Source organism: Syngnathus leptorhynchus, chromosome 12 (assembly GCF_054491065.1).
Source record: "Syngnathus leptorhynchus isolate UIUO chromosome 12, UIUO_Slep, whole genome shotgun sequence".
NCBI lineage: Eukaryota > Metazoa > Chordata > Actinopteri > Syngnathiformes > Syngnathidae > Syngnathus > Syngnathus leptorhynchus.
The window spans coordinates 2,007,499-2,033,386 of record NC_141206.1 but is presented as its reverse complement, the minus strand read 5'-3'; the positions used below and the strand labels follow the sequence as shown (position 1 = coordinate 2,033,386).

At 42.3% G+C, this 25,888-nt stretch overlaps 1 protein-coding gene and 1 pseudogene across 3 annotated transcripts; one reads left to right on the top strand and one right to left on the bottom strand.

The window, feature by feature from the left end:
* Positions 1–5,036: 5,036 nt before the first annotated feature.
* On the bottom strand, positions 5,037–25,579 carry tpm2 (tropomyosin 2 (beta)). Of its 3 annotated transcripts, none has more exons than XM_085925526.1 (9): positions 25,361–25,579; positions 20,051–20,176; positions 18,051–18,184; positions 17,667–17,784; positions 17,140–17,210; positions 15,734–15,809; positions 10,212–10,274; positions 10,015–10,084; positions 5,039–5,988 (listed from the first exon to the last, which is right to left on the bottom strand). In XM_085925526.1, the coding sequence occupies exons 1-9, from the start codon at positions 25,472–25,474 to the stop codon at positions 5,906–5,908; spliced, it is 855 nt and encodes a 284-aa protein (XP_085781652.1). In that variant the 5' UTR covers positions 25,475–25,579; the 3' UTR covers positions 5,039–5,905. The 3 variants fall into 3 exon arrangements, with proteins under 3 accessions (XP_085781653.1, XP_085781652.1, XP_085781650.1); XM_085925524.1 differs by lacking the exon at positions 5,039–5,988 and adding an exon at positions 7,072–7,579; XM_085925527.1 differs by lacking the exons at positions 20,051–20,176; positions 25,361–25,579 and adding an exon at positions 18,743–18,949 and having other exon boundaries at positions 5,037–5,988.
* LOC147047798 (uncharacterized) lies at positions 11,376–12,494 on the top strand (annotated as a pseudogene).
* Positions 25,580–25,888: the final 309 nt, after the last annotated feature.

The window sequence follows — 25,888 nt, the reverse complement described above, 5'->3', positions numbered from 1 at the left end:
ACCCAAAAATTATTATATATAATAATTGGCTCGGGTAATTAACACATTTCTTTCTATAATACAACACCGACACACTGATCCGTTGGCAACAGTCTCTCACCCGGTCGTGAACCGGAAGTGCGTCACTGACTCGTTCGTGAACGGGATATTACGTCACTGACTCGTAAAGTCCCTCCTCCATATAACGCTCGCTGGCGCTACTGATTGGTCTTTCGCGAAGATTCACGACAGACAGCATTGCCGCTATGCCATTGCCCGCCAACACACTTTATGCCGACATTGATGTTTTAATTTTGTATTTGTTGGCTTGTAGTTGATGGTGTTATGAAATCAAATGTGTTTGTGTTTGAATAAAAGGTTGAAAAAAACCGTTATGCCGACATTTGTTAATGTTAATTAAGGCGTTCTCAGGCCAGCTGAGAGACATAGTCTCTCCAGCGTGACCTGGGTCGTCCCCGGGGCCCCCTACCAGTGGGACATGCCTGGAACACCTCCCCAGGGAGGCGTCCAGGAGGCATCCTGATGAGATGCTCGAGCCACTTCATCTGGCTCCTCTCAACGTGGAGGAGCAGCAGCTCTACTCCGAGTCTCTCCCGGATGACCGAGCTTCTCATCCTATCTCTAAGGGCGAGCCCTTAGGCATAGATTGACCGGTAAATCGAAAGCTTTGCCTTTTGGATCAGCTCTCTCTTCACCACGACGGACCGCTACAGAGTCCGCATTACTGCTGACGCTGCACCGATCCACCTGTCAATCTAGCGCACCGTCCTACCCTCACTCGTGAACAAGACCACAAGACACTTGAACTTCTCCACTTGGGGCAGAATCTCATCCCCGATCCGGAGAGGGCATTCCACCCTTTTCCGACTGAAGACCATGAAATCGGATTTAAAGGTGCTGACCCTCATCCCGACCGCTTCACACTCGGCTGCGAACCGCTCCAGTGAGAGCTGGAGATCACGGCCTGAAGAAGCCAACAGCACCACGTCATCTGCAAAAAGCAGAGACGCGATGCTGAGGTCCCCAAACTGAACCCCCTCAACGCCTCGGGTGCGCCTAGAAATGATGTCCATAAAATTATGAACAGAATCGGTGACAAAGGGCGGCCTTGGCGGAGTCCAACCCTCACTGGGAACGAATCCGACTTACTGGCGGAAATGGGGACCAAACTCTGGCATCGGTGATACAGGGACGGAACCACCCTTATCAGTTGGCTCGCACCCCGTACTCCCGAAGCACCCTCCACAGAACCTCCCGAGGGACACGGTCGAAAGCCTTCTCCAAGTCCACAAAACACATGTGGACTGGTTGGGCGAACTCCCATGCACCCTCGAGGATCCTGCCGAGGGTGTAGAGCTGGTCCACTGTTCCACGGCCAGGACGAAAGCCAGACTGCTCTTCCTCAATCCGAGGCTCGACCTCCCGACGGATCCTCCTCTCCAGCACCCCTGAATAGAATCAGTTCACTCAAAAGATCCGTTCAAACGAATCGTTCAATGACCCCCCCCCCCCCCTTACCAGGGAGGCTGAGGAGTGTGATTCCCCTGTAATTGGAACACACCCTCCGGTCCCCCATCTTAAAGAGGGGAACCACCACCCCAGTCTGCCAATCCAGAGGGACCGTCCCCAATGTCTACGCAATGCTGTAGAGGCGTGTCAGCCATAACAGCCCCACAACATCCAGAGCCTTTAAGAACTCCGGGCGGATCTCATTCACCCCCGGGGCCCTGCCACCGAGGAGTTTTTTAACTACCTCAGTGACTTCGACCCCAGAGATTGGAGAGTCCGCCTCAGAGTCTCCAGGCCTTGCTTCCACAATGGAAGGCGTGTCGGTGGAATTGAGGAGGTCTTCGAAATATTCTCCCCACCGATTCACGACGTCCCGAGTCGAGGTCAGCAGCACACCATCTCCACTGTAAACAGTGTTGACTGTGCACTGCTTCCCCCTCCTGAGACGCCGGATGGTGGACCAGAATTTCCTCGAGCTGTCCGGAGGTCATTCTCCATGGCCTCGCCAAACTCCTCCCACGCCCGAGTTTTTGCCTCAGCAACCGCCGAAGCCGCGTTCCGCTTGGCCATCCGGTACCTGTCAGCTGCCTCCGGAGTCCCGCAGGCCAAAACAGCCTGATAGGACTCCTTCTTCAGCTTGACGGCATCCCTTACTGCCGGTGTCCACCATCGGGTTCGGGGATTGCCGCCACGACAGGCACCAACAACCTTACGGCCAGAGCTCCGGTCGGCTGCCTCAACAATGGAGGCGCGGAACATGGTCCACTCGGACTCAATGTCCCCCGCCTCCCCCGGGACGTGGGAAAAGCTCTGCTGGAGGTTCCCAGCAGACCCTCACAGAGCGTTTAGGTCTGCCAGGTCGGACCGGCAGCTTCCCCCACTATCGGAGCCAACCCACCACCAGGTGGTGATCAGTTGACAGCTCCGCCCCTCTCTTCACCCGAGTGTCCAAAACATGCGAGGATGACACTACTACAAAGTCGATCATCGAACTGCGGCCTAGGATGTCCTGGTGCCAAGTGCACACATGGACATCCTTATGCTTGAACATGCTGTTCATTATAGAAAATCCGTGTCGAGCACAGAAGTCCAACAATAGAACACCGCTCGGGTTCAGATCAGGGGGGCCGTTCCTCCCAATCACGCCCTTCCAGGTCTCACTGTCATTGCCCACGTGAGCATTGAAGTCACCCAGTAGAACGATGGAGTCCCCAGAAGGAGCGCTCTCCAGCACTTCCTCCAGGGACTCCAAGAAGGGTGGGTACTCTGAGCTGCCGTTCGGTGCATAGACACAAACAACAGTCAGGACCCGTCCCCCCACCCGAAAGCGGAGGGAGGCTACCCTCTCGCTCACCGGGGTGAACCCTAACGTGCAGGCGCCTAGCCGGGGGGCAATAAGTATGCCAACACCTGCTTGACGCCTCTCACCATGGGCAACTCCAGAGTGGAAGAGAGTCCAGCCCCTCTCGAGAGGGCTTGTACCAGAGCCCAAACTATGTGTGGAGGCAAGTCCGACTATGTCTAGTCTGAACCTTTCTGCCTCACACACCAGCTCGGTCTCTTTTCCAGCCAGAGAGGTGACATTCCATGTCCCTAGAGCCAGCCTCTGCAGATCGGACCGCCAAGGTCCCCGCCTTTGGCCGCCACCCAGCTCACTTTGCACCTGACCCCTCTGGCCCCTCCTATAGATTGTGAGCCCATGGGAAGGGGGACCCACGTTTTTTTTTTCGGGCTATGCCCAGCCAGGACCCATGGGCGAAGGCCCGGCCACCAGGCGCTCGCCTTTGAGCCCCACCAGGCCTGGCACCAGAGGGGGGGGGGGGCCCTGGTGACCCGCATCCGGGCGAGGGAAAACTAAGTCCATTTTCGTTTGTCGTCATAAGGGCCTTTGGTGAGCTGTGCTTTGTCTGGCCCCTCACCTAGGACCCTTTTGCCATGGGTGACCCTACCAGGGTCATGAAGCACCCGACAACATGGCTACTAGGATCATAGGGGCACGCAAACCCCTCCACCACGATAAGGTGACGACTCACGCTCATCATTTATTTCCCTTTTTATTTTTCTGCTTATCATCTTTCAAGCTTATAATTTTTCCCATTTATATTATTTATCATCATTTATTATCATTTATTTTCCTTTTTGTTTTTCCCTCATCATTTTTCCCATTTATTTAATTTACTCACGGAGAGGTATTGTTATTCCTGTCCTTTATTATTATTAGTGTGAAGGTTTATTTTTCCCACTTATCTTTTTTAACGCTTATCATTTTTAACGCTCATCATTTTTCCCAATTATTTTATCATTATTTATTTCCCTTTTTATTTTTTCCCGCTTATCATTTTTAAAGCTTATCTTTTTTAACGCTCATCATTTTTCCCATTTATTTTATCATTTATTTCCCTTTTTATTTTTCCCGTATATCATTTTTAATGGCTATTTTTAACGCTCATCATTTTTCCCATTTATTTTATCATTTATTTCCCTTTTTTATTTTTCCTGCATATCATTTTTAATGCTTATTTTTAACGCTCATCATTTTTCCCATTTATTTTATCATCATTTATTTCCCTTTTTATTTTCACACATAATTTTTAACGCATATCATTTTTAACGCCCATAATTTTTCCCATTTATTTTATCATAATTTATTTCCCTTTTTATTTTCCCCGCTTATCATTTTTAATGCGACAAGCGTTCCCCGAGAATTTTCAGCCTCTTCGCCTTCATACGCAATTTCTCCAGAAATTGCAATTCTAGTTATTGTGTGAAGGCAAAGGCCTTCACACATTGTTATTAGTGTGAAGGTGAAGACCTTCACATTATTGTTATTCCTGTCCTTTATTATTAGTGTGATCTTACATTGCTGTAGTGTCAGCATTTAATTATTATGCATTTTCATTTTTAACTCAAATTAATAAATACAAAAATATTAAGTTGCTTTGAAAACACCTGAATAATAAAAATTGATTAATGATGGTCACAATGAGGAATAAAGTCCCCTTGCTAATATATACTCCTTGTAATGTTCCCCAAAAAGTGGAGATCCTTTGCATCGAGGTTTATGCAAAGAACTCGTGTAATTATCACTCCGGTTTCCTCCCACATCCCAAAAACATGCTTGGTAGGCTGATTGAGCACTCCAAATTCTCCCTCGGTGTGAGTGCGACTGCGAATGGTTGTGCGTCTCTGTGTGCCCTGTGATCGGCTGGCACCAGTTCAGGGTGTCCCCCGCCTACTGCTCGATGACTGCTGGGATAAGCTCCAGGATGCCCGCGACCCCGTGGGGACAAGCGGTACAGATAATGGATGGATGGATAGTTGTGCGTTGCTAGTGTTCGCTGTACATTAAGTTTATTATGGTCGTTGCTGAGATTTATTCATGTTTGTAGGTTTGCAGAGCTCCTTCAGGGGGTCCGCCGCCAACTGCCCGATGACTGCTGGGATAGGCTCCAGCACGCCCGTGAACCCAGTGGGGACAAGCGGTACAGATAATTAATGGATGTAAAAACGGAAGTTGACTGACGCAAACGTGTGTTCATGTTTTTATTGAAAGCAAGCTGGCACGGCATCAGTTTCCACTTTCCACTCAACGCTTGTGTGCTCCCGCGGCAGGGGATACAGATTTTTGCGGGGATAACTACTTTAGCAAAACACCTCTTTGTCCCTTGGAAAACATTGTATACACATCACTTGTGGCAAAATAACCAGCCCCAAAATGTATGCAGTCATCTCTACTTAGGCCATAAAACAATTCGCCTTTCTAAAGCTGATTTGAAAAGAGCACGAAATGTGCAGGGGTATTTCGTAATTAAATTAGAATGTACAGAGGAGAAATGTTGATTAAAAGCAGAAACATGTTGTGGGTCATTTAATTTAATTCATCAGCAGCAAAATTGAGGTGCAGCAGAGAAACAGCACAGCAGCAGACTGATGACAGGTGGTGGCACACGGCAGGTTGCTTGCGGGGTGAGAACAGACAGGCCGGTAGGCAAGCAGAGGTCGTGGCGGCGGGTGTCATCAAAACAGACAGAGGCAAGCTGAGCGCGTGGTCAAGGACAGTCAATGGATCTGGCCAGGAGTTACTCGGAGAAAAGCCACGCAGGCACAGGGAGAACATGCAAACACCACACAGGAAGGCTACAGTTGTAATCCTGCACCTTTGAACTGAGAGGCGAGTGTGATAACCATTTATACGTTTCTTAAATCTAACCTTTAATAGGAAACGGAAGTTACATTTTCTTGAGCACATAAACATTTTTATTTATTAGGAATCAACATTTCATGGAGCCTTTCAATTGGTTTCTGTGTTCATCTTGAAAATCCTTGTGTGCATGTTGATGTTTAAGTGGGATTCCATTGTACAGAGTGTGCACCGAGAGTTGTGGCTAGGAAAATGTTATAGGTTGTTAAGCTCCAAAAGGGTTTGGTCCAACACCTGATGCATGTCCAGGTTTTCCTCTTTAGCATAGGCCAGTTTTTCTGCAAGTTAAAAAGACACATGAGCTTCCAAACACACATTAAATCGAGAACTCAATCAGGGAACATATGCCATACAAGATATTAAATTATGTACTGTCACCTACAACAATGAAATAACTTACCGTAATAAATAGCCCTTCAATGTTATAAACCCATTTTCATTGTTTTTTTTTTCCCTAAGACTGCAAATGGTACAAATCTTAACTTTATCGATTTAAAACAATCTATTGGTTCAGTCTGATCATTATCAACAAACATTGCTAATACTATGTTCAAATTGAGCAGTCAGAATTATATCCTCAAACTGGGGACAACACGGTGGTGCAGTGGTTACCACCCTCAAAGTTCGGAGGTTGCAGGTTCGATTCCACCTCCAGTCCTCCCTGGGTGGAGTTTGCATATGCTCCCCGTGCCTGCGTGGGTTTTCTCTGGATCCTCCGTTTTCCTCCCACATCCCAAAAACATGCTTGGGAGGCCAATTGAGCACTCCAAATTGCCCATAGGTATAAGTGCGAGTGCGGATGGTTCATATCTGTGTGCCCTGTGATTGGCTGGCAACCAATTCGGGGTGTCCCCTGCCTAATGTCCGATGACTGCTGGGATAGGCTCCAGCAAGCCTCCAACCCCTGTGGGGACAAGCATATTGTTGATGGATGGATGGATGGATGGATGGATGGATGGATGGATGGATGGATGGATGGATGGATGGATGGATGGATGGATGGATGGATGGATCAAACTGTGTTTGCAGATCGCCGTAATTCACAAACAGATCTCTGTAACTTGAATAGTAGATAAATGCGCTGGCTCAAGATTTCAATCTGACAAGGGGTAAAACTACCTATATGGGTTAACAGTATAGCTGTAGTTAAAATAACAGCCCTATGTGATCTTGTTGGAACACAATGTTCTAACTTCACTGCTTTTCACTGGAGTTTTGTATTTAAGGAGGAAAGGAAGGTTGTGAAGCATGGCATCACCCCCCCTACACACAAAAAAAATGAGGTTACATAGATAGGAGAAAAGTGCATGGTGAGTTGTAAAACAAACTTTCATCAGAAGAAAAGCAGAAAAGAGCAAACATCTTTTTGAAAAAGTTTACTGTTTGGTTTAAAAATGAATTATAGTCATTTCAAAATATGTGATGGGAAAAAAATGCAGGCAGGGGCTTTGAAAGATCGCGAAAAAGAAAGGAGGCTGGAGTAACACAAAGAATGAAGAGCGTTTAAATACATTTATTACAATGGAGAGTTGCAGTGTTTTGCAACTGAAGAAATGTAAGGTAGTGTGACCTCTGCAAAATACTTTGCACTGACTGGGTGAGCTGTAAACTACAATGCTGTCAAGAGGTTGATGTTCTTTAGGACCTGACCCAGCAGCGCTATGATGGGTCAATATGACATTTCAATAATTTTTTTCCAGCTTGAAAATACCACAGTTGAATGGAGTAATACGGCAGCAAGCAGACAGAGAAAAGATGAAAGAGGAAGGAGAAGAAGTGACAGCTTCTACAGGGTAGTCATATCATTGAGGGCTAGGTCCAGCTCCTCACTGAGAGCCTTGCCCTTCAGCTTCTGAGCATACACTTCATCTGCAGGAAAACACACACACACACACACACACACACACACACACACACACACACACACACACACACACACACACACACACAAACGCCAGACAGGATAGAGAGAAATTTACCAAAAACGTACTTATAACCAAACATTCCACTGTTATCGGGAGATATCATACTTCTTCTTTATGGAATGCATTTATATGCACTGAGCACATCATGCAAGACTATTGAGGTACCTACAGTCTGCAATATTTAGTAGAAAATGGTGGAGTTGAGTGTATGTTGTTTTCTAAATGTGTTACTCCTCTGATTTAGTCGCAATCACTGCAGAAGTTTGCTATATTCCTCTACCATCAGTACTGCATGAAGCCGCAATAGCGAGCGCACGGTGCTAAGTGTGGCTGTGTATGTACATTACATATTGCGTGTAAAGAAAAATCAATGAAAAACAACAACCAAAGTGTGTCATCGACCTATTCCTCCAGTGGACAGAAAACAGGCAACTAAAACAAACAGCGCTTATACTTCCTCAACACTTTTTTTTGTGATGGGCTACGTTCTTGGCCGCTTCGCCAAGGAATGAACTAGATTAATGATTAAGGAATTAGATTATCACAACAATTACTATAATTTTTCTACTATAATACTCGTTTTTTTCCCCCAATGGTACGAACGGTGTACAAGGGAGAATACAAGGAAAATAAAACATTTTTGTCACATTGTGTATGTATACTGGTATAACTAAGGGTTGTGAAAAAGGTATACAGTACTTCAATTCTGATATAATCTGTAATGTGCAATGTCCCTCCACTAATACATTTTCTTTTGGTTATCTGTTAGATCGCAAGAGCAGGAGCTTTATTAGCAAAGCCCAGTCACTTCATCCAGCTCTTCCGGGGGAATTCTAAGACGTTTTCCAGGCCAGCCAGGAGGCATAGTGTCTCCAGCATGTGCTCCCCGAGGAATCCTCCCACTGGCATGCCACCAGGGAGGTGTCCAGGAACCATCATAACCAGACACTTGAGCCAACTCATCTGTGTCCTTTTTGCAGTGGAGCAGTGGCTCTACTCTGAGGCCCTCCCGGATAACCATGCATCTACCGTGCGTCTGACCCTATCTCTCAGGGACAGACCTGAACACCCATGCAGAGGAAACTCATTTCGCCGCTTGTATCTGGGCTCTTGTAGTTTTTTTCTGGGTTGTGGTACACAGCTTGTGACCATAGGTGAGGGCAGGAATATAGATTGATGGGTAAATCGAAAGCTTTGCCTTTCGACTCAGCTCCTTTGTTACCATGACAGATCTTTGAGTCCGCATCACTGCAGATGTTATCGCGATTATTATGTAGTGACGGCTTGTACTGATACCAGGTATCGGTACCAGGCTTGTTTCATAGTATCAATACTTATGACGATGACCGATACCAGTATCTGATGCCCTATTGTGGCCATTTTACGATCAAGAACTTGAAATTAGAATACAGAAATGTCATTAATCTCATTCAATTTTAATTTAATTTTATTTTAATTTGGGTGAAATTTTATGTCTCAAAAATACTAGTGATATTAGTGCTAGATGTTGGTATCAGTGACTAATCAAAAATGATGTATGTGATATCGAACATCCCTATTATTAAGATGTAATTACATTTTTAACACATTAATATTTCTTAGCATTATTAGCTTATCTTATCTTATTTCTTGTCTGATGTTTTTGCAACCTAATTTTACTACATGCGCAAACACTTGCAAGCATTTACTGCTCAGTGAGATTTCACCTTCAAGCTCGAAATCCGGAAACTAGTTTTTGAATGAACGCTTGTCTATTTTAGATTGGCTTTACATACTTACATAAGCAAAGTTGTGCTAAGCACCGGAGATTAGAATTACGAACCACAGCAAAACCAGTAGGCGACAATCATCCACTGATTAAAAAAAAAGTCGCTGCCAAACTCCATGAACTCAAAATCAAATTCTCCATGAAACCGTTTTAAAAAGCTAATGGAAAAAGGAAAACATATTCAGACTTTAGGGCACAGTCAGGTGCAAACTATTTTCAAATAAAAGGATGTCAAGCAATTTAAGCAGGACTATTGTTTTGTCTGATGTTATCCAATTACTGTATTTGTAGCATCATTGACTTATTTGCACATATAATTGTGTTGTAGAATCAATAAGAATGCATACATTTATAATAGGTGTTGATGGAGTATTTTAGTTCTATGGAATTGTAATGGACTATTAAATCTTAAATAATTATAATGAATATTGTCTTAAATGGTCAGTTATACATAGACCTGTGTTTGCTCAAAGTTGAGCACAACTTCATTTACATGAATAGCAGACAAAGGGTTGGCGATTCTCTGTTTTTTGTTACTGTCACGTTATTCTATTTAGTGTAGTTAGTGGACACAGCAATGATAGAACAGAGACAAAAAAATAACTGAATACCTTCGAGATCATCAATGGTCTTCTCCAGCTTGGCCACAGATCGCTCTGCAAACTCTGCTCGGGTCTCAGCCTAAAACATACAGTACAAATTATGTTAATAACGTCTGACATACATTTACATTCTTCGTTTATTCAAATGAACAGTAGTTAGCAAAAACGGAATCACACAATGAAACAAACAAGAAACAACGACTTACCTCTTTAAGTTTGTCAGTAAGAAGTTTTATTTCTTCTTCATATTTGTCCTCCTTCTGTGAGTACTAAACATAATAATAATAATAGTTATTAATAAAGATTGCAATCAAAAGAATGTATGGGCCATTGACAAAGGTAACTCATCAATCTAGACAGAACTTTTTTTCTTCTTCAGGTATACAGTGATCCCTCGTTTATCACAGTAAATGTGTTCCAGAACCATCCGCGAAAATCAAAAATCCGCATAGTAGAAACGGTATATACCGTATTGGCTCGAATATAAGACGACCCTGATTATAAGACAACCCCCTCTTTTTCAAGACTCAAGTTTGAAAAAATACTTTTTGAACACCAAATAAAATTTTTAGACAGAAAATATTTACAGTACATCTGAAACAAATGATTATAACAATATATTCGAGAGAAAAAGCAGGTTATTTTGCCTCATTCAAATCATGCAAAAACTGTCTATCACATCTTAATATCTGAGCATTTAAATATAATTTAAAATTTAAAGTGCAATCACATTTGTAAATGAATCGCTTCTGGTTTTTGAAATGTAAATAAACCAATCTACTGTGATAAAATAAACAAAATTGCAATAACTGCATTAACCATCCAAGTGAAGTCTAACTGCAACAGTAGTTTTGAAACAAATCTGAATAAGGAAAAACATTACAATAAAATAATGCAAACTGCTACCGCTATTTTTATTTTTCTTGTTCGTGACAGGGGTTCGCTTTGGCCTAGGGAGTGCAGTTCAGCATTCGCTTTAAAGATATCTGGTGCCATCTAGCGTTGTGAATGGGTATAATGCCTAGACCCTGAATGTAAGACGACCCCCACTTTTTCAGTCTTATTTCAATGCAAAAAACACCGTCTTATAGTAAAATTAACACATTGTATTGTGTTGATTGGAGAATCCACCCTGACTTCTGGTTTGTTACGTAGAGTGCGCCACAGCGACGCCGGAGAGGCGACCTACATTTTTACATTCTTTTCTAGTTCCCCTCACTCGCCTTTTACGTTTTTACTCCACTTTTGGGAGTTAACTATTGTTTGTAAGCTGCGGACTGTCAATCCTTGCAATTTTGACTACGTCACTGCTCGGCTTTCAGCGGAGGTTCGTGGCTGTTTGTCTACCGTTTTTCACCGAACACGCAAGTATGGCTTCGGATCAACAGGTTTGTACAGCTCCATGCACTACCTGCACCCTTCTTTTAGAGAGGTTGTCCCTGGTAGAAGGACGTGTCCGCCAGCTAGGGCAGAACAACCCAATGTGTAGATGTGGGGGACACAAAAGCGGGCTGTAGTCAAACCACTAGCCGAGTTAGCATTGGTCCCAAGCCGCTTGCTAACTGCGAGGAGCCTATTAAGACGCATAGCCACCCAAGACACCCAAGCCACCTCGGTCTACTGGCTCTCGCACTTTGGTCATAGAGTCTACTATCATATATTACCCGCAACATCTCACTAAAAAATCCAGCCACAGTAATGTGCATCCCTAGAACCAAAGCACCTGACATTGAATCTAACCTTAGATTCAAGAAGTTTATTGGCCATGAATTTGACCCCGGTAGATCTCAGCCTCTGTTCAATATTAGGGAGCTGGCTTGCAATAGGCCGAGTCAAATGCGTGGCACAGACAACACTCGTTACTCAAATATAGTGATACACTTTGGCTCCAACGATACTGTGAAGACGCAATCAGAGATCACAAAGAAAAACATAGCGTGGATTTGTGATCTCGCCAGAAAGACGAGTCGGTATCAAGTAATTGTCTCTGGCCTCTTGCTTACAAGAGGCAATGATGAGAGGTTTAGCAGATTATTCTGGTTTAGTCGGTGGATGGCTGGTTTCTGCAAGAATCAGGGATTGCAGTTTGCAGATAACTGGTCCTCCTTCTGGAACCACCCCGACCTGCTGAGGATGGACGGCCTTCATTCTAACTGTGAAGGCGTCATCCCTCGTTCTAGGAACATAGATTACTGTTTGAGCCATTCATGACATTTCACTTTAGAGCAGGCCGGGTCACAGGTGGCTAAGCCACCTGTTAGGACGGGTTTGGAGTCTGTTAAGGCTAGACTCGCATCATGCACATCGCTCTTTGTGTAAACTGGAATGTCACAGTTTGAATAATGCTTACAGCATACACTGACACTTTCTACTGAGGTAGTAGACAAGTCTAGTTACTCCTCCCTGGCCGGTATCACTGATGGTATGGTGCTTGCTCCTAATAACAGTACGTGTCTACCAAATATGAACAAAATATCAAATTCCTATGGTCATCTCCTCTCTCCCTGTAAATAAACTTTTAAAATGTAATGCCGGGCCTAGACAACACAATCTTACTCATATTTTGTTCAAAAATCCTTCGATGGGTGCGAACTCTGATCAACTGATTAGACTCAAACTCGGTTTTATGAATAGATCACTCCACACAAAAGCGCTACTAGTTAATGACCTCATTAGAGACCATAATCTTAACATTTTTGGAAGACCTGGTTAAACCCTAATGAATTGCTGGCGCTTAATGAGGCCTCACCTCCAAACTATGTGAGCTCGCATGTTGCATGTCCTCATAAGAGGGCTGGGGGTGTAGCCCTTATCTCCGATTCTGATGTCACACGTAGCACCTCGCTCGCTTAACAATCATGGTAAGTGGTTATAAATTTTGTACAAAACCTTTGTTGTTGAAGGCTGTATCTTTTATACATTCTTTGAGAAATGCATGAAAAAGAAATTTAAATCTCAAGAAACTACAGTGTTTTGTCCTATTCACTTCAGTCTATTTTAAATTTGTTCCAATACTTTTGCTCACCTAAGAAGTTGGTGTTTTGTTGAAACAAAAGCACAATAGTTTATCTGATAATATTTTGATGTCAGATTCATCAGATGTTTTCAGTCTGCAGCAAAACGAAAAGGACAAGACTCACCTCACTGTACCAATACTGTATGATAAATCACATGATTACCCTGCTGTCCCCACGGCCACCCCGCCACACCAACCCACCATACACGTATAGTCTCACAAAAACACATAGGTGAAAATTGATCTTTAGAAATTAAGGAGTTTTATATTGTCTTCAAAATAGAAACAGCCATCAGAGAAATAATAACAGAAACGTGTAATTACAAAAAGCAAAGTAAAAGGAATCAAAGATGCGAGTTTAGAACTTTACACTATACAACTATTATTCTGAGGGAGGCCAACACTTTGGTATACACTTATCAGTATACGGGCACAGGTATCAAACTTAAGGCCCGGGGGCCAGATACGGCCCACCACATCATTTTATGTGGCCCGCGAAGACAAATTGTGCATCAAATTTGTGTCATTTCTAGAATTGCAATCAGTCTTCGCTTTTAATATCTTTTTTTTATATTTGAGCAGTTTTTACTCATCTGATTTGAAAACGAGTTATTTGTCAGTTTGTTTTGTAGCTTTTAATGTATATGAGGTGCTCATACATTTATTTATAATGGCCCTCTGAAAGAAACTATGACTACAATGTGGCCGGCGAAAAAAATGAGTTTGACACCCCTGGCAATGGATGGAATTTTGAAATCGCAAAGGGTGGAATTTTGATATATATATATTTTTTATATATTTTACTGTAAGTTTAGTGTTTAAGTGCAGTCCACATGTTAACATATCATAAAACGTGAAAAGTTGAAGTGATGAAGCCACGAATTGGTTTGCATTCTTTTTGTAATCTGATTTATGACTTAATGACACCGTAATTTTCGGACTATAGGTCGCATTTTTTTTCTTAGTTTGGGTGGGCGACTTATACTGAGGAGCGACTTATATGTGATTTTTTGTACAAATTTTCAAAATTAAAAAAAAAAAGAAGTGAACCTGCGATAACGAACCGCGATGTAGCAAGGAATTGCTGTAATTTGAATTTCAAGTGACGTCAGTGGCGCGGCAGTTGTTTACATAAAGGACAAAGATTCGATCACGGGATGACAAAGATGACGAAGGGCCCCACGTACTACCGGCATCATTAGCGGCTTTGTTTGTGACACGGAGGACGAAGAGTTTGAAGGATTTAATGATTTGGAGTGACACAGAAGGTTTGAAAAACTATTATGGCTTTTACGCGCGCCCGGTCCTTCTCGACGGGAGCTCTCTTTCACCTCCATGGATGGAAGTCGGGGGCCGGCGCTCGGCCAGGTGGCTGTCCGGGGACGGTGGATAGGGCTCGGACATGGCTTTTACGCATGCCCGGTCATACTCTACGGAGCTTTCTTTCACCTCCGTGGATCGAAGTCGGGGGCCGGCGCTCGGCCAGGTGGCTGTCCGGGGATGGTGGATAGGGCTCGGACATGGCTTTTACGCACGCCCAGTCATACTCTACGGAGCTTGCTTTCACCTCCGTGGATGGAAGTCGGGGGCCAGTGCTCGGCCGGGTGGCTGTCCGGGGACGGTGGATGGGGCTCAGACATGGCTTTTATGCACGCCCGGTCCTATTCTATGGAACTCTCTTCCACCTCCGTGGCTGGAAGTTCAGTTGTTGTTTCCTTGTTAAACTCATTTTGTTAAATAAAGAGCCGTATACCAAACCCACGTCTTTGCTTGTACTTTGTTAACGCTACAATATAGTTGTATACTAGATCTGTGGCATAACGACGAAGCTGACGTCAGGGCGCACGCGCAGCTTTGTTGACAAAGGACGAGGAATTTGATCGATGGATTTCATGATTTGGAGTGACACAGATGGTTTGATAATATTGTTGTAATATGATAGTTATTTGAAATATACTTTATATATCGTTATATGGGTCTATGGAATAATTAGAAATGCAAATCACGACGAGTCCGACGGCACGCGTATGCGGCATTGTTTACATAAACGACGATCAATTGATTTAATGAATTGGAGTGACACAGATGGTTTTATAAATGTGTTATTTATGTAATAGTTATTAGAATAACTCTGAATGTTACGTCAGGCCCGTTCTCAGCTATTCGTTTGTGTTTATGTCACGTTAGCATACCTATCGTTTAGCCTGTTGTTGCTCATTCATGTCTGTTCTTGGTGTTGGATTTTGACAAATAAATATGCCCCAAAAGTGCGACTTATACTCCAGAGCGACTTATATATGTTTTTTTTCACTTTATTCTGCATTTTATGGCTGGTGCGATTTATACTCCGGAGCTACTTATAGTCCGAAAATTACAGTAAGTTTATGCCACATTCATTTGGAGTTTTGTGAAGTTGTCATAGTGAACCCTTAAAAGATTGCTGGTGTTAAGAAAATGACTTTAATTGAAGTAGATAAGTAAACTCTCTTTCATATTATGATATGGTTCATTCACGTTTATTTTTAATGTTAGCCTAACCTATAAAGCAAACATTTTTGAATTTTAAATCCGATGATGTTTAGTGTAATATAGATACATTTATTGTTTGTTTACATGGGAAGAGAATCTTGAAAAAAATATTATTAAACTGCAATTTGGTTTTATTGTTCAGCCAAATATTAGAATTTGATGAATACTAATAATTTTCTGTACCTTTTCAGCCTGAGCCTCCAGTGACTTCAAGTTGTTGGTGACATTTTTCAATTCTTCCTCAAGATCACCTGATTTACTGAGCAATGATGGAAAGAGGAAAACAAGAGGGGAGAAAAAGAGTAACTTGAAAAGTAGGACAGTAAAGGAGAACAAAGATTGATCCAAAATACTGGAATTTTCTCTGAATAGTGTGCTTATAATTTTGTGTCTGCCTAACTGTAGAATTAAAATTACAATAAAACTCACAAAAAAGTTCACAGTAAAGCAAATAGGTGGACGGGTTTGATACGAGAACGTATCAGATGTACAGAGTATAAATCCAAAATTCTATACACAATATAGTACGTTTTCCTTTTTTCATGTTCCCATGGAGACTTTTGTCAAATGGGTTACTGCTGCACTTTTGTATGATAAAAATAAAATGGATGAAGAAACAACATAAATACATTGCAATAAAATCATTGCATCAGAAAAAGTTGCTTAAAAAAGCAACTTAAAAAAGCAGCTTAAGCAACCTTTTCTGCCTTTTTGGTGCTGGTAACTTTAGTTAACAACCCATACTTTGTGAACATGTAATTTATTTATAAATTGAGTTTAACTAAAAGTTTCCCCAAAAAGTGAAGCGCGACCTAACACAGATTAGAACAAATGTTTAGTTTGCCTTTTTCTCAAATAGTAGACACTATAGAGTATAACATCACTTCAATTGAAATCCATAAAAGTTGTATCTATCTTCATAGAATATAATCACCCATCCTTCTTAAAAGATGAACGAAATTTTCAGACATGATCATGCGTGCAAGACAGAAGGAGGCATGAGAACAGTGTTGAGATGGCAGGTTTTAGGAGGAGAGGCCAACAGCTCAAAATGAAAACCATGACAGCAGTAGCACAATAAATACCTCTTCCTCTCCGCACATCATGAATTTCAAATTCTGGTCCATTAACCCAAACTCCTCCTCCAGCTCCCTCATTCGCCTGCAGGGGTTAGTCCATAGCCAGGTGGTTTGGTAGAGGGGGAGGGAGGGGGAGCAAAATATCCCATACAGGTGATGATGGTGGTGTAGTGAGCCACGCATTACACAGTGATCCACAGGGAAGCGTAAATAAATATTTGTCTCCATGTCATTAATATGTGTGTTATACCCTGACACATGTGATTCACACATCTTATTAAAGCCCGCAGCAAGGAAAAAGCACATGCAATTGATGCAATTGATGATCGTTCATGAAATGATACAAATGAACATGCAATTAAATACCTCACATGAATAACTATTCAAAAATGGGTTTTAGACACGTGGGCCCTATTTTTAGGAGTGGCACAAATTCAGGGCAGCGGCTGCCGCAAGTGTGAGCCAGAAGCGACCAGTGTTGGTAATTTTATGGCCTAAGTGTTGACTTACGCCTCGGCCACCTCAGCACGCTCCTCTGAACGCTCCAGGTCCCCTTCAAGAATCACAAGTTTACGTGCAACCTGCAGACATGTACAATATACACGTGAAGAGCCACAACACGATTCATGTGCAGCATTTACATGCAGTGTTTTAGGTCAGAACATTTTTAAAATGTTTTGAATTTGTCTATTCCTCTCAGTTGGCCTGGAAACGCCTTGGGATCCCCCGGGATGAGCTGGATGAAGTGGCTGGGGAGAGGGAAGTCTGGGAGTCCCTCCTAAACCTGCTGCCCCCACGACCCGACCCCGGATAAGCGAAAGAAGCATCCATCTTCTGATGGATGGACATTTTAAAAAGCACAGTTGCTTGTTTACAATGTGAGTGTAAAGTCCTGCCTTGAGATTCATACGTACTAACTTCAGACCATAAACAGAATGTGTCATTCCCCTAATGTGAGTACACAACATACTCTGCATTCCGAAATAGTGGATTTGGCAAATAAGTGACAATGCCAATAAAGAGGGGATGTGTCTCACCTCTTCATATTTGCGATCAGCTTCTTCAGCAATATGTTTGGCCTCTTTCAGCTGCATCTCTTGGATCTCCATTTTCTCCTCATCCTTGCTTGCTCTGTTCTCTATGACCTTCATTCCTCTAAATGATCACAAAAAATCTTATTTTGCGTGTAGATGTGTAATGTAACCAAATCATCACCATTACGTACCTTATTTTTTTGCCACACAAGTAGGTTGATCTTTACATTTTTAATTTCCAATAATGACATTGATTACCAGTATTGTTTTAACAGAGGGTTGAGTTACAGTCATGTGTCATACTTTTTATGAATACTTTGATTGAGTTTAGGGGGGAACCACAGGTGGCAAGAAGTGTTAAAAGTCTTGATGGCGTGGGTATTGCACCTTTCACTCTCATCAGCAGCTTTCTCAGCTTCCTCTAGCTTCTGCAGAGCAGTAGCAAGTCTCTCCTGAGCTCGGTCTAACTCTTCTTCCACCAGCTGGATACGCCTGTTTAGAGATGCCACCTCAGCTTCAGCCTGCCGAGACACAAAACACAAATAGAAATATTTATCAATATTTTAATTTTCTAGGTGTGTCTTTTTTAATTAATTCATTTACCAAAATTCCAGGCCATAAAACTTGGGAACTGAGAAAATGTCATTTGAGTAGATGAGACAAAGCTACATGTTTCTGTAAACACATAAATAGATGGACAGACGGACGGATCAATCGAAATTTTATCAAAGATCCGAAAGGCGATTCTTCTTTCATCATCTTCCATTTGTTAACGGGCAGATCTGCTATATTAAATATGGCAATCGTTGTGACGTACTACACCAGCGGTTGAAACAGCTCGGTATTCTCTGTATAATTTATGATGCAGAGCTGGTTCACTTCCGGAAAAACTTGCCAACCTTCTGATGAAAGTTTAGTTTTAAGCGTCATAATACTTATATTTTTAACGTTGCGCATTTTATTGCTTATCTTATAAGCAATAAAATCACACAGTGACTTATAAGCAATAAAATAATGAAATATGAGAACAATTCCCAATACCACGTATCGGATACTGTCCGTTTTCATTTAATACCTACCACCTTTCTCGTCTGTTTCTCAAGATCTGCCTCTCGGAGCAGAAACTCGGCTCGGTCCTCTGCCTCATAGGCTACTTGTTGCAGCATTTGGATTTTTTTTCTCAGCGCGTCTATCGACGTGAAAGTAGCCATAGTGCTTATGCCTGCGTTGTTATGTGTTACCGTGGCTACGACCTCCCGTTGACACCCAATTCAAAGCGTCATCTGTACTTGCCTGTACAGATGACGCTTTGAATTGAGTGGCTGGTTTCTGCGCTACGTCCGCACGTCCGCCATATTTGATGTGTAAGATGTGCCTGAATCCCGAACTACTACGGGGCTTTGTTAAACAGTCTGGCGGTGAAGACATAATTAACAAGCCCTGATGCATTCTGCCTAAAATCTAAAAACAATTTAAAACATGTCAACACGACTTGAAACAGGTTTACGCGATGTAAAAAAAAAATGAACATTAATGTCTGAAAACAAAATAATGAGGCTGCGAGGTTATGAAAAAATAAATAATTACAATTGCTTTTGATGGATTATTCATATCAGGGCGGCTCAGTGGGGCACTGGGTAGCACGTCCGCCTCACAGTTAGGAGGGTGCGGGTTCGATTCCACCTCCGGCCCTCCCTGTGTGGAGTTTGCATGTTCTCCCGGAGTCCGCGTGGGTTTTCTCCGGGCACTCCGGTTTCCTCCCACATCCTCAAAACAATTGAAGACTCTAAATTGTCTCTAGGTATGAGTGCGAGTGCGGATGATTGTTCATCTCTGTGTGCCCTGCCATTGGCTGACAACCGGTTCAGGGTGTCCCCCGCCTACTGCCCGATGACCGCTGGGATAGGCTCCAGCACGCCCGCGACCCCCGTGGGGACAAAGCGGTTCAGAAAATGGATGGATGGATTATTGATATCATGGGTCCTACAGTGGGTGCCCAGACACAGCTGTGCCCAGCAGCAGCCTAATTGTGAAAAGGGATTTTTTTTTAACCTAATTGTATTGCATGTGGCTCATACCATCCTGGCATCCAATTGACATTAGCTCAAATAGAAGATGTTGCTGGCAAATTTCATGGTCAGCAGAACGTGATACTGACAGTTTTAATAACAGTTAAGCTGCAGCTTTTAGCTGAGGGCCCGCTATGGGTTAGCAACTTCACACTGAAAGTGACGATGGTCATTTGGTCCAAGCTTTAATAGGGTCTTTTGAAGATCAAATTGAATGTCTATGATTATCACGAATACATGAGGTCTGCAATTAAATCTGGATAGTGTATGTTCAAAGTGGGGTGCTTCAGGTGGGGTTTTCTCTTCGTCGCCACTTACATCTGCTGCCTTTTTTTCGGCTTGTTCCAATTTCTCCTGGGCATCCTTCAATGATTCAGAGTATTTGTCGAGTTCATCTTCCACTCCCTTCAGCTTCTTCTGTAGACCCAGCAGCTCCTCTTCCAGCTACAGAGCAAAACGTACATGTCAGAATCAAGTAAATGGGTGGAGTAATGAGAAAAATTAGTATTTTGGGATGGACAACATAGTAAGAAAGTACATACGTACATATATTTTCAACATGTATGACTTGATTAAATCGTTATTTATTGGTCACAGGAGAGAGAGAGTAATTAAGTAGAAGTTAATTTTTCAGTTATATGTACAGTAACCCCCCACCAAGGGCAGATTACAAATTTGAGATCGCACTATTTCACCGATTTTTTTTTTGTGGGTTACTGTAATTACACTGTCAACCACTAGAGAGTGGCAGACTAATTATTTTGGCACAAAGTTTACTAATAAGAAGAACAAAACGAAGTTTAGTTTTTGATGTCGATTATTGAATTGTCATATACTCTTCAATCCTGCTTTTTAGGCCTACAGAGAGTGATAATTGTTTTTTTAAAAGCATCTTTCAGCATGATTGATGTATATTGAAATGCATGACTTATTGATGATGAATTGATTTATGATTCCTTCAAGAAAATATCACTTCTTTAATGTAATCACATAGAGAACTCAGTTCGCTGACACACTATTTGCGCTATATTTTTATTTATATTGGTGCTATACCCATTGCTCTTTGTTTCTCCCAATATACTGAGCCTTGAATTATGTTTGTATTACTTATTATCAAGACCTTTAAAAATGTAAGTCCTGTAAATCACTACCTGATTTGTTCTTTTCATGCTTATTTCCAACAGAGGTTAACATAGTTTTAAGACAGTTTATAATAAATTCAAGATTCAAGATTCAAGATTCAAGAAGAATTTATTCGCCATGTTTGAGCGTGCCAAACAAGGAATTTGACTTCGTTACATCACAGTCTCTGTTCAACATTTAGGTGACTAACAACACTCAGGACATGTGAAAATGACAAATGACAATATTCTCAGCCATCCCCTGATCTTAAACTCCCATGAGGGCAAGGAATAACTCAAATCTCCGACTAGGGGAAGTGAGAAACCTTGAGAAGAGACCACAGATGGGTCCTGCTTCCAGGATGACCAGGCTGCAATGGATGCAGAGAAGACACATAGTGCAAACAGTGTAGACAATCCAAAAAGGTGTGGAGAGCAGGATGTTATTGCACAGCAATGACTCTGAGACTCTAAGAGTGGTGTGAGTTCATCAGAGCAACAGCCTGGGGGAAGAAGCTGTCTCTGTGTCTGCTGGTTTTGGCGTACAGAGCTCTATAACGCCGTCCGGAGGGGAATAGTTCAAACAGACTGTAACTTGGGTGAGAAGGTTCTGTAGAGATGTTGCTTGCGTGTTTCCTGGTCCTGGACAGGTACAAGTCTTGGATAGATGGGAGGTTGATTCCAATGATCTTTTCTGCAGTCCTGATTGTCCATTGCAGTCTGTGCTTGTCTTGTTTGGAGGCCGATCCAAACCAGACAGTGATGAAGGTGCAGAGGACAGACTGGATGATGGCAGTGTAGAAGGTGTTCAGCAGCTCCCGCAGCAGGTTGAACTTCTTGAGCAGTCTCAGGAAGTACAGCCTCTGCTGGGCCTTCTTTCGGACAGAGTCTATGTGGCCGGTTCATTTCAGGTCCCGTGAGATTGTGGTACCCAGGAACTTGAAGGTGTCTGAGGAGAGTATGGTATTACTGCGGATAGTGAGGGGTGAAAGTGGTGAAGGATCTCGCCTGAAATCCACTGTCATCTCCACGGTCTTGAGCGGGTTCAGCTCCAGGTAATTTTGGCTGCACCAGTGGACCAGCCGCTCCACCTCCTGTCTGTACGCAGTCTCATCACCGTCCCGGATCAGTCCGATGAGAGTCGTGTCGTCTGCATACTTCAGGAGCTTCACAGGAGAGTCACCTGAGGAGAAATCGTTGGTGTAGAGAGAGAAGAGCAGTGGGGAGAGGATGCACCCCTGAGGGGCGCCAGTACTGGTGGTCCTGGTGCCAGATGTGATGCTCCCCAGCCTCACACGCTGTCCCCTATTGGTCAGGAAGCTGGTGATCCAATGACAGGGGGAGGCAGGCACCGCGAGCTGGATGAGCTTCTGTTGGAGGATGTCAGGGGCGATGGTGTTGAACGCCGGGCTGATATCCACAAACAGGATCCTGGCGTACGTTCCTGGGGTGTCCAGGTGGTGCAGGATGTAGTGCAGTCCCATGTTGACCGCATCATCCACCGACCTGTTTGCCCGGTAGGAAAACTGGAAGGGGTCAGGCAGGGGACCCGTGACATGCTTCAGGTGGTTCAGCACCAACCTCTCGAAAGATTTCATGACCACAGATGTCAGAGCGACAGGTCTGTAGTCATTCAATCCTGTGATGGTGGGCTTCTTGGCCACTGGAACGATGGTGGAGCTTTTGAAGCACGAGGGCACCTCACACAGCTCCAGGGAGCGGTTGAAGATCCGTCTAAATTAAGAATGCTACAAAATTGACACACTATTGTCATAAATTGAAATCAAGTCTGATTGTTGTAAGTTAGCGGTGGTTAACTAAATTTAGTATTATTTAAAAGGAAAGTCAGAGGAAAACAATTATTTGTGTTTGTGGAAGAAGAATTTGAACCAAACAATGAGGCTGATATTTGTTTGCATCATTGCCACCAGCTGTCAAATTAAATTGATTTCAAAGCACCCACATGGTTAATGTCGTGCCTATAAGTGAACTGTTGGCCCGTTAATTTGTCTTCTCACTTCTTATTCCCCAAGTGCATTAATAACAATAGCGTGTTGAGACCAGAGGGGGCAAATAGAACATATTGCAAAGGACATTTTTTACTTCGGCTTTAAAAAGTTGATCATGCCAAATGTTCCCAAACTTTAAGCACAGACCATCTGCAACAATAGTCAATGTTAAATGAGTGAGATGGCACCTCTAGAATGTCCCCTAAAACAAATGTGCCCTCCATTTTGTTTTCTGCAGCCTGTAGCCATGTACCTGATCTTGCAGTCACAATTTTTGTCAATCCCCTAAACTCTTTCTGTGAAACAATGGTTCTCAAAAGTTTTACCTCAAGTAGGCCTGAATACAACCTAAAAGGTACTGCGCACTGACAAACATAAAAATACAATTGCCTAGTCATGTTCATGAAAATAATACAGCACTATTGCGCAGGAAGGTTTTATTAAAAAGTCAAATACAACTTGTGCAGTGATTCTTTTAAGTACTATAGCCTGATTTCTACTCGTGGTAATAGCACCACACTTAGAGAATCACTGCCATTGAGCAACAATCCAAAAAAGCTTAAAGTTTCAGTTGGAGACAAAAATAGAAGACATCAGACGTTTATATTTGAATCTCAACTCAGGCCTTTGTATGCAGTTTGGATGTTCTGTCAAAGCTTCCAAAAATGCACTTTCATGAAATATTTGAAGCTACTAAATGGATATGTCTGTCTAATTGTACTGTGCAACTGAATGGCAAGCAGTCCAGATTGTACCCTCTCTCTTGCCCAAAGTAAAACGGGATCGACTCCAGCCAACTGAGGACCCCAGGCAAGCAGGATAAGCCTTAAAATGGATGGATCAACAAAAATAGACACGCTTTCATCGAGAAAGGATTATTATGTTATTGTGATCGCTAAGATCTGGGATCCTCTGAGGACAATTGCTATGTGAAAAGTTGCACAGAAGAATTGTTGATGTCTATTTGTGGCTCAGTACGTAATTCTTTGTTTTTACACTGTGGAGATGAACATGGCAGAAAAGTGGCTCCTCCATATTAACAAAACACTATGACCAAAGATGGCAAATCTGCTCTGTGAGAATATTTCAGTCCCCCATCATGATTTTACAAAACTGGATGACTGTTGACTGGATAACATTATTAAGTTTTCTAGCCTTACTAATTACAATACCATAAACACATCGACAGAGACTAACAGCATTAGCATCTGGAATAATGTAAGGAAAGCTATCCTAGGACATTTTATTAGTGTGAAGGCGAAGGCCTTCATTAGTGTGAAGGCGAACACTTGCAACTTTGACGAGTGAGTTCGAATCCCACTTGGCCATTATTTTTTATTCATTAATTTTTCATTCATTCAATTTTAACACATCACTTTAATAATTATTTTCATCATCATCATTAATTTACCATTTTTATTTTATTTAATCATCATTATTAATTTACCATTTTTATTTCATTTAATCATTATTTCGAGTCCCACAATAGTGTGAACTGCCTTCGCCTTCACACGCAATTTCTCCAGAAATTGCCAATTCTAGTTTCATTTAATCATTATTTCGAGTCCCACAATAGTGTAAAGTGCCTTCGCCTTCACACGCAATTCCTCCAGAAATTGCCAATTCTAGTTAGTGTGTTATTCTACTTTTTTATTCCTCCCACTTTTTTGACACCTAACTACTCCCACATGCTTTAACCGATTCACCCCATTCCAACTTTCACACGTTCCAAAAATTCACGGCATGATTGCTATCATTTTATTTGTTCATAACATTTACCGTTTTTTGCATAATTAGCAAATGTGTGCCTTAAAATCCCCCATTCATTCTTAATGGCACATTCAACACGAGCCATGTTCCCGAGTGAGTTCGAATCTAACATTGGCCATTATTTTTTATTCATTCATTCATTTATTCAATTAATTTTAACACATTTTAATAATTAATTTATTTTTATTATTATTATTATTTTTTAATCATTTTATTTCTCAGGATTTAGTATTTTTCCACCGCTTCAATAGGGAGCCACTGTTTAGCTCAGTAAGTAGAGAATGGCACATTCAACGCTTGCCACTTTGACGAGTGAGTTCAAATCTCACTTGGCCATTAAACTTTATTCATTTATTTTTTATTCATTCAATTTTAACACACATTCAATTTTTCATTCAACATCATCATCATAATTAATTCAATTTTATTTTTTTATTTCTCATCTTTAATTATTATTCTACTGCATGAATAATAAGTCACCGCTTAACTCAGTAGGTAGAGCATCAGACTTCCACCCTCAACCTTGTAAGTTCGAATCCCGTAAAAAATTGCATTTGCTAATTTTACTTTATTATTTTATTTTTAATTTTAAGTAATGCATTGACTGATTTTTACCTTTTTTGGAAATAACATATCTAGAGATGTCTTTCTGAAAGAAAACTCGATTTAAAATGTATGTGACTTTCATTAAAGGGCTTCAGTAAGCAGTCGGATGGCGGCGTCATCACCTGTTTGCATTTGTCCTCTGCTCCTTTCTTATCCCCCTCTGCCTGTTCTGCCCGGTCTATGGCGTTCTCCTTGTCCAGCTTCAGCATCTGCATTTTCTTCTTGATGGCCTCCATGTTTCCTCAGGTTTGTTGTACGGTTAGTCTTACAGAAACAGACTCAGCACTGTGTGAAGGGAGCAAGAGAGGACAGGAGAGCCTGCGAGGTTGAAATCTTGAAGATTGAAAAGGATCTGAGTGAGCCCCCACACATTTTCCACTGTAGGGCCGCCTGTGGACCTTGCCCATATTTAGGCAATGACAGATGTCCATTCTATGTGTGACGCTGGATCCTGTCTGGTCTGCTTCGAGCCACAGTATGTTATTTTTTCAAATTATCATTTCATTTTATGTGTATGCACCAACATGAAAAATAATGAACATCTTAGCAATGGCACTGAATGAATTTGCATATGCTAGTCAGGCAGACTTACTTCTATTTACTTAGTTAGGTAACATCAATGCAAGTTAAAGTTTGCATATTCCAATTCC

Coding starts and splice junctions, on each gene's coding strand:
- tpm2 (XM_085925526.1), bottom strand. CDS start 25,474: ATGGAGGCCATCAAGAAGAAAATGCAGATGCTGAAGCTGGACAAGGAG. Junction 20,177..25,360: donor CAGAGGACAAATGCAAACAG/GTGATGACGCCG, acceptor TTTGCTCTGTAG/CTGGAAGAGGAGCTGCTGGG. Junction 15,810..17,139: donor CGTGCTGAGGTGGCCGAGGC/GTAAGTCAACAC, acceptor ATCATTGCTCAG/TAAATCAGGTGATCTTGAGG.